The sequence below is a fragment of the Mesitornis unicolor genome, unplaced genomic scaffold (genome assembly GCF_000695765.1).
Source record: "Mesitornis unicolor isolate BGI_N332 unplaced genomic scaffold, ASM69576v1 scaffold21826, whole genome shotgun sequence".
Classification (NCBI taxonomy): domain Eukaryota; kingdom Metazoa; phylum Chordata; class Aves; order Mesitornithiformes; family Mesitornithidae; genus Mesitornis; species Mesitornis unicolor.
Genome location: NW_010189193.1, coordinates 1 through 12,171, shown reverse-complemented (window position 1 = coordinate 12,171; position 12,171 = coordinate 1). Strand labels below are relative to the sequence as shown.

General features: G+C 46.5%; 1 protein-coding gene across 1 annotated transcript; it reads left to right on the top strand.

Annotated features, from left to right (window-relative positions):
- The first annotated feature begins 748 nt into the window (after nucleotides 1-748).
- SNTN (sentan, cilia apical structure protein) lies at nucleotides 749-3,466 on the top strand. Its single transcript, XM_010185989.1, has 4 exons — nucleotides 749-858; nucleotides 1,510-1,544; nucleotides 2,350-2,489; nucleotides 3,308-3,466. Exons 1-4 carry the CDS (start codon nucleotides 749-751, stop codon nucleotides 3,464-3,466), a joined length of 444 nt encoding a protein of 147 aa, XP_010184291.1.
- Nucleotides 3,467-12,171: the final 8,705 nt, after the last annotated feature.

Below are 12,171 nucleotides of genomic sequence, written 5' to 3'. Positions count from 1 at the left end.
AGGATCTGCAGGAAGGAGATGATGCGCAGAGATAGGCAGCGTGACAAGCTGTGTGTTTTCTAATAGTGATATCCATGCCAATAAATAACAAGGTTCATCAGAGCCCTTCCAGTTCTTCCAATGGGCGACTGCTCTGCCATATGGCTCCGTGCTGCTTTTGGGAGCAGGCAGCATCCATTTGGGTAGAAACCGAAGCAGAGGATCTGTGCTGGACACTGCTTTTTAAGCAGCTCGGAGGAAGAACAGATCCCATCTTTGCACTGCACCGGGGGGAATAAATATTAAAGCAGGATAAATGCTGGGTCAGGAACTGGGAAACACTTGGCTTCTGACTCTGTCTATAGGAACAACGCACTTAATAGCTCAAGGCAAGTTACATTAGCCCACGCTAGAAGGGTTTCCCATTAAAATGATAATGTGTATAGCTGAATGGATTCAGTGTCTTAGTTATTCCTGATGCAATGTTACATCCCTACAGATCTAAGAGGATTTGGGCTCCATTAGTTCGGTTTGTTTCTGTCAAATTCTCACATAAAATAAAAGCCATGCTACTGGTCACCCCAGCAGTGCTTCCTTACAGGGGCTGCTTTTCGGATGTTGTATTTAGCCAGCTCCATGATCACCAGGCAGCATTTACATTATTGATAGGGCACGGCTTCAAGCAGGCTGCTCTCACAAGGCAGAGCTTCAGCTCAACTGTTTGCTATTACTGGAGTTGCTTGGAGATCACAAACAGTCCAGCCTGGAGATGTGTGGCTGCAGAGCCAGCGTGCCCAGCACCAAGCATTATTCGGTCAATCAGCCAGCTCCAGCTTCTACCAAAAAAAACCCTTTGGCTGCAGCAGGCATGCCCAAGCGGTAAGTCATCACTTTGTTCTTTGCATCTCTGCAATTGCTCTGCAATTTGTCTTGAAATTCGTTATTTGGCTGTATTTGTCTCTATCGCAAGCAATCTCTTCTTCTGTGTGTTGGCTACTGTGTAATTAGTTTCCAGCACTTTAGCAAAAATAAGTAGGTTTTAAGTTTTAATAGAAAGTAGGGAGGTGCTTCTTTCAGATGTGAGTCCTGCTGGAAATAAAAGCTCTGTGTCTGCTCCAAACTGGTGAGTCGGGGATGACAGACCCCTCTGTACTTTCCTGGAGATGGGTTTAAAACCAAGAAACCTTCTGGAGCTCTTTCATTTTCTGAAGAAATGACTCAAAGGATGTTGCAATTTCCCTCTTAAAATGATTTAATAAGAATCTTTAGTAACAACCCCAGGCTACCTGCCTAGGTGAAGAACCAGGAGCTGTGTGATGTTGTGTGCTGCTGGTAAACGGTGTTTTCCTTTTCACTGGGAAGGAAAGCCAGTACCCTGGGGAAGCCCTGAGCTCCTGGGTGATTAAATGAGACAAAAGTGAGCAAGCCCACTTGTGGAGAAACTGTGTATACACTATATATATATATTTATATATACACACACACAATTCACCAGGTTATAATTGTGCCTCTCTTCTCTCTCACTACCAGCATACCTATAGCCAAGCAGCTGGCATCAATAAAAGGTAAGGGGACCCATTCATTGCTCTCTTGGGGCTCAGATCTTGCAAAGCCACAGCCCAAGTGCAGTAAATCCTGGGGACTTAGCAGGGCTGTGGAGACTGTGCAGACCCTCAGCCAGCGCAAGATGAGAGGGTCTCATTGGTCCCTATGCAATGTGCTACTGTGTTGATCTGCATCTCCTCTCCTTCTTGCCTTTCCCTGAAAAATCACAACCTGAATCTTCTGTGATACCTGATGGTAACCGAGGACTGTGAGCGTGCAGTCTTTAGGATACAGTTCAGGAGTTGGGGGGATGAGTTCACCCAAATATTCCAGCCAAAATCCCACGTATACTGTAACGCTGAAGTGCAGCGCTGATGCTCAGACATGGACATACCTGTTCAGCCAGGCTTCCTGGATGGGCCACGTTTCCCCTGATAAAAGACCCTGGGGGTCTAAATGCATCCAAAAATGGCCAATGTGGCCTGTCCCCATGGTGTGGCAGGTTCTTGCTGGATTACCCAGGGTGGGGGCAGACCAGATAGGTCTCACATACCACCTTGTGTTACTACTGCTGCATGCCCCAGCTCTGATCAAAAGCTCCCTTTTGGGGTGTTTCCACAGCACATGAGGCATGTTGCTGGGCCACTCCAAATAAAATCTGGGCCAGGTCCTCTGTGGGTATAAACAGTTTCAGTCTCATTAACTTTTAATGAAACTACACAGATTTCCACCCACTCAGGATGGTTCTGACAGATTCCTTTCAATTATATCTAAAATACTACTTTCTCCTGATAGGCTGGTAACTCTTCTCCCTCCCATCCCCAGCTCTAGGAAAAGGTTCAGACCTTGAAAAAGCTTTTGCCACTGTGGCTTTGGTGTATAACAACTCTGCTGACCCCGAGGGCAAGCTCAGCAAAGCTGAAACCAAAAGCCTGCTGCAAACCCAGTTTGGGGGTTTCATACAGGTGAGGGGGTTTGGGTGAGTGGGTGGTGCTGGGGGCAGGAATGGCACCTCGGGCTCTGTCCTCCAGCTGGGTGAGCATCAGGCCATGGGGGAATCCCATGTGAGACCTCAGTGATCTGGTACAAACCTCTTCAGTGAATTGGTTGCTTTATTTTGAGCCTGTGTCTAACACAGGAGGGTGGGACAGCAATAAACCACTGCTGACATGCCTGTTTGCATTTCTGCTAACAAAGTAGGGCAATTGAAAACAACAGACCAAAAAATAAAGGCCCTCAGATGATGACAAGAGACAGCATCTACAAAGAGAAGAAACCCATTGCATTTAATTAGGTGGTTGGTAGTTTGCCAGAGCCAGCCCCGTGCTGCATAGCTGCATGCACTGCGGACACTGGTGGGGCCGTGGGGAGAAAGGGAGCACCTCTCCATCCGTGACCTACCCAGGGTGTTGGTGGCAGCCGGATATGGCAAAAACCAGCTATATCAGTGCTTGTGGTTGCAAACTTCTTGCAGAATTTTTTTCCAGCAGTTAGCAGCTACATTCATCCCTGCCAGATTTTCAGTCATGACTGGGTGTATTTTAAAAGATATATTCTGAATTCAAGTAGAAAGTTTGGGGACTGGTTGTTCTCCTGTCTGATTGCAATAATGTTTCTGTTTGAGTTTCTTGGGATAAGTTTGGAAAGACTACTATGAATGTGAACATAAAAACCTGAATGAGAAGATAGAAAATAGATAAATTTTTACACAGGTGTCTTTTTTACGATGCAATAAAAAGGGGAGTTCATGCTTTTTTTTTTTTTCATTTAAAATTCTTCATAGGGCCAAGAAAACAAACCAAAATACCAGGAAATAATTTCTACCTTGGATGAGGAGTCGGAGAACAAAATAGATTTTGAAGATTTCATGATCTTGTTAGTCAGTCTCGCTCTAATGTCTGACCTGCTGCAGGAGATTAAAAATGTGAAAACCACAAAATGATCAGGCTTTAATAGAAGAAATGGCTTGGCACTTTATGAAGAAAGCAGGAGTGAGCCACACAAGGAGATAACACCAAGTGCCTGGATACCCTGTGTTGTTCTCTTTTAGATGAAATAAAAGTCTTGTCCAAACCTGGCTGAACCCTCTCCTGTGTACGAATGGTCCATGGATTGAAATGATGGTGTTCAGGGCCTCGTGTGTGCTATGTACATGCTTCAGGAGGGCACACTCTGGACCAGCTCTCGGCATGTCCCAAGGCCCCAGCACCAGCAAGCAGCCTGGTGCAGCCCCAGCCCAGCCCCAGCAGAGTGATCCCAGTGATGGGTTTTGCAACTGGCAGCAACCACAAGATCTATTGCAGCCTTTGGTAAACATTGACTTTAGTTTGCGTGGGTTCCAACCCACCATTAATCCTTCTGAAAGGAGCATTTATTTCTTTTTATTTCCTCCTCCAGCCAGCCTCTTCATGCAGTGATCGCCACGGAAGGAATTTGAAGTCCAGCGTTTGCAATGCATCCTTGGCAGTGCTGTGCTTGTGTGACCAAAGGGATGGCTTGGGTAAACATGACGGTCAGCTGAGCCTCTCGTTGGAAAGAGGAGAAACCAGATCAACTAAGAGGTGGTCCAGGCTAGGGATGGTGACGGAAAAAGGGTAGCCAGTGAAGTGTTTGTTCTGGACCTGAGTGATACTGGCTATCAAGCCATGGGCTTGGTTAGGGCCAGAGCCTGGATATTAAATGCTCATCATCCTAATCTTTGTTTTGATTCCTACCTTTAAGGTCCCAGTTCAAAGACAACATTTAGCCCACTGTGTCATCCCTTTGGGGCACAAAAAGCAGTCTCACACCCCAGGACCACAATATCCTCTCTAAGGACTTAACAAGCCCCTACCAAGACCATTAAGATGAGCAAGCCAGCAAAATATTGCAACCCTTTTTGTTTTCTCTTCTTCCTTATCTGGAAAGAAGACAAGAATTATTTAGCTTTGGTGCATTTTTTTTTAATTAGGAAGGGATCAAAACCTTTAGTCTTAGAAGAAGGAAATTAATGCTGGCTGAGTAACAAGATTTAGCTCCTTGACATAAAAAGGCTCTTAGTGTTTGCAGAAGCTAAGAGGATGTTTTGTCATGGATTTTGGTACAGAGGAAAGATGCAGAGGAGTAGGAGTCCAGCAGCCAGGTTTTTTTGAGGGAAGGTCTGTGTCTTTGTGCAGTATGGGATGGAGCTGAAAGTAGAAATGCAAATGGATGCGGTGGGTTTTAAAATGAAGCTCAGCAGGTAAGGTGCTGCTCCGTGGGGTTTGAACCATAGCCAGGACATGGACTGGCCTGAAGGCTCAACATTCACATATGGTCATGCTACGAATAAAAACTCCTGTTCACCAAGTCCTTTGCTCTGATGGCGAGTTGCAAGAATAGGCAGAATCAAACCTGCGGTAAGAAGTGACAAAACCAGCAAGCAGCTGTTTCTGCCCATTTGCTTGCTGATGGAGATGACCCTCCCATACACCTCCCCCTGATGGACCAGTGCTGTGGGGATGACTGTCCCCATGGGGTGCATGTCAAAGCTCCCAGAGATGTGATATGGGAGCACAGGGATGGATGAGGAGGGCAAACCTGTCTTGGAGACCATCCCTTCTGGGCTTTTGACCTCTGACTAAGAAGACTTTGTCCAAGCACCCCAGATCAAAACAAGGACTTTATCTGGTAGCCTCATCCATGTGGGTGTCATGGTTTCATATTGATAATGTATCCTAGTGTTGCTCAATCTCTTCCCCCATCCCCTTAGGTTTATAGCCAGGTCGAAGATCTGTGAAAGTTTAAAGAATCAGTCAGTGCTCCTTCTCTGGGTTAGAAAGACGGATTTAATGCAAGAATCCCTAGAAGGCTTTTCTCATTACTAAAGTAAAGAAAACACTACAGAGCCCTGAAAACTTGTTTGGGAGCCACTGGTGACTTTGAAAGCATAAATTTCCTATTACCACTCTGTTACAACAAAAAGCTGAAAGGAACAATATTGTGAAGCCAATTAAGAAAGAGTCCTTTGAAATCACTAAGGCCCTAACACAGTTTCTGTTATTGCTGAAATGTTTCTTAATCTTGCCTGACTTGAATTAATGACTTAAGAGCCTTTTATCAGATCAATTCACTCTGTCATCCCATCATATGCAAACCCCTTTTATTCTAATGCAGTGTGTTGTGTGCTAGCATCCCGAGTCCTCCACCTCAATCAAAAGCCCCTTGTACTAAGTGCAGTGAAAATCCAAAGTGAGAAGCAATTCCCAAACAACTCAATGGCAAAGTTATTCAAATGGTAGGAATGGAAGAAATCAGAGGCACAGAGAAACCGTGTGCCTTGCTCAGCATGTGTTGCAAAGCCAGAGCTGGGTGCCAGTCTATGCTGGGCTTCTCCCACAGAAGACCTTGGCTTTCCAAGAGGCACCATGATGGTTTCTGCAAGTTTCTGAACAAAATGAATGGGATGTGCATGGCTTGATCTGCATCAGCCCTTGAAAGTCCTGCCTGATGCTCAAAAGCAGAAGGACACACTTGGAAAAGCCCCAGCATCTTCTTTTAGTTAGAAGCAGGCAGAAGTTTGCAGCTTGGCTGTGGAAGATGCTCTTTTATTAGCTCAGACTATTTGTGGCTGCCCCGAGCACTCTCAGCGAATGTCTTTGAAGCTGCTCCGGCGCAGACAGCATGTCTGGCTGCATCCTTGGGGAGCTGGCTAAAAGCTTGCTTAAAAGGCCACTGTTGTGCTTTATTTTCTTCCTAGCTTGCTCCTATTGGAAGCAATGGGAGTTAACCATCGATTTCTCATAGCAGAGCCCACGCAAGTGCTCAGGAGTTGAGCAGGCAGCTAAATTGATGAAATCGGCAGGCTCCCCTGCCTCGGCAAGTGTGAACATTGTATCAGTATCTGATACCCCTTAGAAGTCAAGGCAGGGTGAAGAGCACCTAGTCAAAACCTGACCTCTGTGGGCTTGGGGCTGGGTTGGGATTTGTGCAGTTGCAATGTCCAGGAGTGAACAGTCACTCTGGGGGGCTCTGCAGACTTTGGATCTAAGCTTAAAGTTCTGTTCTGCAAAGTCTGAGTCACCTCTGCAGTTATGTCAGCTTTCAAATGACTGCCAGGGGAGAAATGGGGTTTAGGAAGAGCTTCAGCCTCTGATTCTCAGCTTCCATTTCCAAATACCAGCTCAGGAAGGCAAGTTCATTTTCATACTTCAATTAGCACACCTGCAGCTCCTCCCCATGACTTCTTACTTCATATCTGGCCTTAACTCTGTGGCCTAATGGACTTAGAAAGTTTTGAATATCTGGCTTTAGTCTGACCTCTAAGGTGCTGTCCCAGATCACAGAGGAGCTCTCGCACCCAACCCACTGACTTTCGGGGGTGAGTCACGGCAGAGTTTTGCTCATTGAGCTCTGCCAGGAGCCCAGGGCCACGCACATTGTGTGTGCAGTTTTGCATCAATCTTTCAGAAAAGAGAAATACGCTCCCAACTGTCTTACTGTTGTTACATCTTCAGTGAGACCTCATGTCTGGGGCACTGGAGCCTGGGTGTTGAGGAAACCTTGAAGTCTGAGAGACATTTTGCCTGTCTCCTTCTCCCTCAAAGTAAGTGCTGTGTTATTTTTTTCATGTAAAATAAAACTTGCCTTAGTTGCACACACTTTGCACACCCCTCAGTACTTCTTCCCCTCTACTCTGCCCTGGTGAGATCACATTTGGAATATTGTGTTCAGTTCTGGGCCCTCAGTTCAAGGACAGGAACAGCTTGAAAGAGTCCAGCAGAGCCACAATGATGATGAGGGGAGTGGAGCAACTCCCTCATGAGCAAAGGCTGAGGGAGCTGGGGCTCTTTAGCTTGGAGCAGACGAGACTGAGGGGTGCCCTCATTCCTGGGGATCAATTTGGAAAGGTCGAGTGTCAGGAGGAAGGAGCCAGGCTCTGCTCTGGGATGTCCAATGCCAGGACAAGGGGCAATGGTCCCAAGCTGGAGCACAGGAGGTTCAAGCTGAAGATGAGGACAAACTTTGTCAGTGTGAGGGTGGCAGAGCATGGCCCAGGCTGCCCAGAGAGGTTGTGGAGTCTCCTTGTCTGGAGACATTCAAAACCTGCCTGAATGTGTTCCTGTGTGACTGCTCTGGTGATCCTGCTCTGGCAGGGGTTGGACTGGGGGAGCTTTCGAGGCCCCTTCCAACTCCTAATATTCTGTGATGTGTTGTGGCCCATTAAAGCATCTCAACAGCTGCTTGCTACATCCACTCAAGTGGTTGCTGCAGCAGGTCACTGTGGGAAGAGGCAGAGGTTTGCATCACAGCTCACCAAGGTAGCAGTTAATTTGTGGCTACATGGTAGGAAAACCTTCTTCGGGAGTGTTTGGATGACTCAGAAAGACGCTACACGGTGCATCCCCCTAGGAGCTCACTACAGAGCAGATGAAAAGCTTTGTCCCAGAATTAGTTTCTCCAAAGCGTGATAGGTTGTGAGCCCAAAGGAGTGCTCTGAAACACCTCCCGGAAAAAAGAAAATATCTTTGTTTCAAGTTCAGTCAGGGAAGCTAGATAAAGAAGATAGGCTGTTTTTATGGCTTTCCGAACTGTCAGCTTTTAATTCCTGCACTGACTTTTACTGCAGTCAGTGTTTTACAAGGTTTCCAGTGAAGCTGTGTCTCCTCACTTTGTTCATCTGCAGTTCCCTCTCTCTCCAGGTGTTTATAGCCCTGGTTCTGAGTCCTTCTCTAGCAAAGGTAAACAGCAAAGGATGTTCAGCAGCCAGGTATATCAGGCTGTCTCTCTAATCCCCAGCCCCACAAACCAGCCATTAGACATCGATAGATTCAAAGCCACGGGAATTATATTTTAGTCACTGTTATTGTAAGAGCGAGTTTAGGCTACACATAGCCATAACGAGAGTCAGTCCCAGCAGCCAGCACCTACAGAGAAGGTGAAACCATGATCCTCTGAACTGAACATAAAGAAACAGGAGACAGGCCCAAGCCCAGTGCTGGATGTCTGTGGCAGAGGCTGGTTGTGCAGATCTGGTGGAGTGCCTTGGTCATCGTTCCTCCCATTCAAAGATCCCAAAAAGGCCGACTTGCAGCCCCTTTCAGGGACAGGTGACACCTTCACATTTCTAACACCCACAATGCAACCCCTGGAACCAAGGGAGCTCTTTTCACTTGTGATTTCATCTTTATTTTATTCCTCTTGCCGTGATCCAGCTTTCTCAGCTGTTATCCGCTGGATCTCAGTGTCTAGACAAACAGAAGCCACAGCACACACTCCTGTGAAGCTGCTCCTCAAATCGATGAGAGGCCAGGACCTCTTGGGTAGAGGGAAGCAGCTCCTCAAGTAGGCATGTTTCTAACCCTCCAGTAAAACTGGCAGCCCAAATGGATGCAGAAGTTCATCAGTGGGCAAAATCAAGCCCCTGCTTGTCCTGAGATGATCAATAAATGCCACACAGGATACCAGGAGCTCGTCCACCCTTGCAACCTCCTGCACACAGCAGTTAGTTGGCCTTCGGGCACCCTAGCATCATCAGAGCAAAGGAGAACAAGCATGGCAGTAAATGATCTCTGGTGAAAGCCTTGCCTTGCTGCATGGCTTGTTAAGTAAGAGTCTATGTTACAAAATGAGAGATGAGCTCTCTGGAAAGGCAGCTAAAGCTAGGACTGCTCTTTGACTGGGTAAATTGATGTGTGCCAGGTGTCTGCTTGAGTTTGGCTAGTGCTGGAAATGGTACAAGTAGTCTTACATTGGGGACAAGTAGAAAGAGCTACACCACCACCCCAAAACCTTTCCTTCCTGCCCAGAGAGCCTTCCCACCATTTCTCTGGTTCCTTTTCCCAGGAGTATGAGATTGGGTTACTTTAACACCTGGGGCTGTTAGAGAGAGCCTGTGTACAAATGTTGACCCACTTCCCACAACCTCCGGTGGATTTTTTTGCGATCCAGTTGTTCTGCCTCCATCCCCACATGATGCTCTTTTGGGGTTTGTCCAGGGACAACGTGCACTGGTAGAGACATTCAAGTTAAGCACTATATGACAGAGTTTGTTTCTCTAAAGCTGGCAGGGGCAAAAACCACATTGGGAACAGGACACCAACAGGTAAACATACTTTTTCCACAGACAGTGTAGCTGGTGTCACAGCTTCCCTGGGTTTATACCCAGCTATGTGGATTTTATAGGGTTATGCCTAATTAATTAATGAAAACAAATTGCAAAATTGCCTTCTTATTAAACTGATCTCACTATGGAAATAAGGCTGATTACTTCCCTGACGAACTTTAATTAGGCAGCTACAACAAACCGTAATACAGAGCACAAATTAAAAAGAGATCACACTAGGCATAGCTTTGTCAAATGCTGTGTTAATACTGGGAAACACACACGATGATTAAATGATGTGGGAAAGCTTTTTTTTTCTCCTCTGGTAAAAATTCATCCTATTCCTAGAGGAAGAAGAGTTTATATAAAAACACCGCATTAATAACCAACACATCACTGGGTATTTATCAGTAGTTCCTTTCCAACAGCAGCTCTTAACTTGCATGTTCTGCAAGACTCAGCCATTACAGCGCTCTTTATCACTTCTCTAATATTATGCTTGTAATACATATGACCCAAGGTTATTGCAAAGCCTCTGTGGAAGGGGAAAGCATTATTACCTGCACATATACTCTCAATTCGTCTTTCCTCACCTGCCTTTTTAGTACTTGGATTCAGCTCAGCTGAAAACAGAAGACAATTTGAGAGCAATTTGCATAAGAATTGTAAGCAGAGGCCCACACAAATTAGGCATTAATTAATGCGCACCTAAAGATATCTGCTGAAGGCAGCCTGAGGTGAAGCAGTGCTGGGAGTGCTCAAGTATATGTCAGGGGCAAGAGTGGGTAAGCATATAAAATAAAAGGGCAACACTTAATTCTTCTCAAATATTTATTGTAGCCCCTGAGACCACAGGAGAACTGCAGAGTTTTTACCCCTGTTAGAGAATGGTCAGAGCTGCCCCTGTAGCAGAGCTCAGTTAAAAGGAAGGCTTTTTCACGTGCATCTGAATTCATCCAGCAAATCCCAGGATATGTCAAGCTTGGGATGCCAGGCCCTGGTTGAGGAGTGATGGTGCTGCAGAGCCCCTGAGGAGGGAGAGGCTGTCCCAGCCCAGCAGCCATGGGCGCAAAGCAGGGTTGGGCATGCTGGGGTGGGTGTTGTATGCCTAGGGTGTAGGTGACACCCTGATATTCCAGGACAGGCAGGCAGCATGTCAGAGATGCAGTGGAGGAGACTGGTCTCTGCTGCCCCATGCAGGGACTGGGGGATTCACCTCCACTTTACTCTCTGTAAGAGGAGAGTGAGCTTTGGGCTTGAAGGAAGCTCAAGGCTGGATCTGGAAATCTCTGAAATCTGAAGTGACTGTTTGCCTTATGGTGTTGGATGCATACGTCTAACATGGTAGAAAAATCTCTCCTAAGAAAATTGGCTTTTAACTTTGCTGGGTAGTCACCATGCTCCGGTTGTGCCTGCTGCCCCCCAGAGCTGTTATAGCCAGAGCCTTCAAAAACAGAATACTTTGGCTCTGGTTCTCTCCTGTTTTTCTAGCTTAGAGAAGTGTTTAGCAGCTCTCCCTTAGGCATTTAACTGGGAGCTCTCAGCTGCTGAGAGTTTCAATTCAGCAATTCTGATAAAGAGAAAACGCTCCTCTTCTGCAGTCTTTAGGAGAGAGGTCAGGGTGCTGGGCTCCTCAGGCTGAGCAGACCAGAGAGCTGTTCTGCACTGTCTTACAGGTATGTAAAATGTCTCCTTGTATCAGACATTTATTATATACAAGAAAGCAACTGTTGCTATTAATCAGAGTGGAGAAGGATGGGGTTCTTGATGGCCCTGACCTAACTCGGTTGTGAAGCCGTCCTGAGCACAAAGCTTGCATCCTGGTAGCTTTAGGAAGGTCCAGCCTGGTCTTGCTTCCATTTTTTTATAAGCATCAAGAGTACGGGAAAGGCAGGGTTGTCTCCTTGAGGTGGAGGTTATGGGAGCTGCCTGTGTGCTCTCCTGGAACTTGGAAGCATTTTGCTATGGACAATTATCTATTAACAAGATTCCTGGCTATATGTGTGCATCCCCATGAGTATTACAAGGGGCCAATAGGTACTTCGGGATCAACTGAAGTATCCATTATTTTATTAAGATAATAGACTACAACCTGAATTATTGCCTAATAAATAAATAAACCGGAACTGTTAAGTTTTTAAACTCTATGGTACCAACTGCTGTGACACCTCAGGGCTCTGTAATGACTCATAAAGACACGCTGCCCTTATGAGCTCTTCTGGAAGCTGTTTGCGTAGGTCTCAGTGGAGAGCAGCTGCCCTGGTTGCTTGCCTGCCTGGGATAGGAATGGGCTGATACAGCCTGGCTGTGTGTGCTGCCCCAGGGGATAACAGGGGGGGTTGGCTTCTGGGACCGTGGTGGAGCCCAGGCTCAGGGATTGGCACTCGGTTGGCTCTGAAGGAATGCATTTCACTTGCTGCTGAGATGCCTCTGCTGTCACTGCTCCCTAGAGCCCTGCGTGCTGCTGCATTGCATTCGGTGTTGCTAACTGCCTCTCTGTGAGAGTGGCTGGTGCCTAGCAAAGGGGGTGACTGCTAGCTTACGTATATTTGTGTGTGTATATATATATCTATGTGTTAATATTT

Bases quoted from the DNA above. Each gene is read 5' to 3' on its own strand.
- SNTN (XM_010185989.1), top strand. From the start codon at position 749: ATGTGTGGCTGCAGAGCCAGCGTGCCCAGCACCAAGCATTATTCGGTC. The intron at 1,545-2,349 runs GTAAGGGGACCC...TCCCATCCCCAG, and splicing joins GCAGCTGGCATCAATAAAAG to CTCTAGGAAAAGGTTCAGAC. The intron at 2,490-3,307 runs GTGAGGGGGTTT...AATTCTTCATAG, and splicing joins AGTTTGGGGGTTTCATACAG to GGCCAAGAAAACAAACCAAA.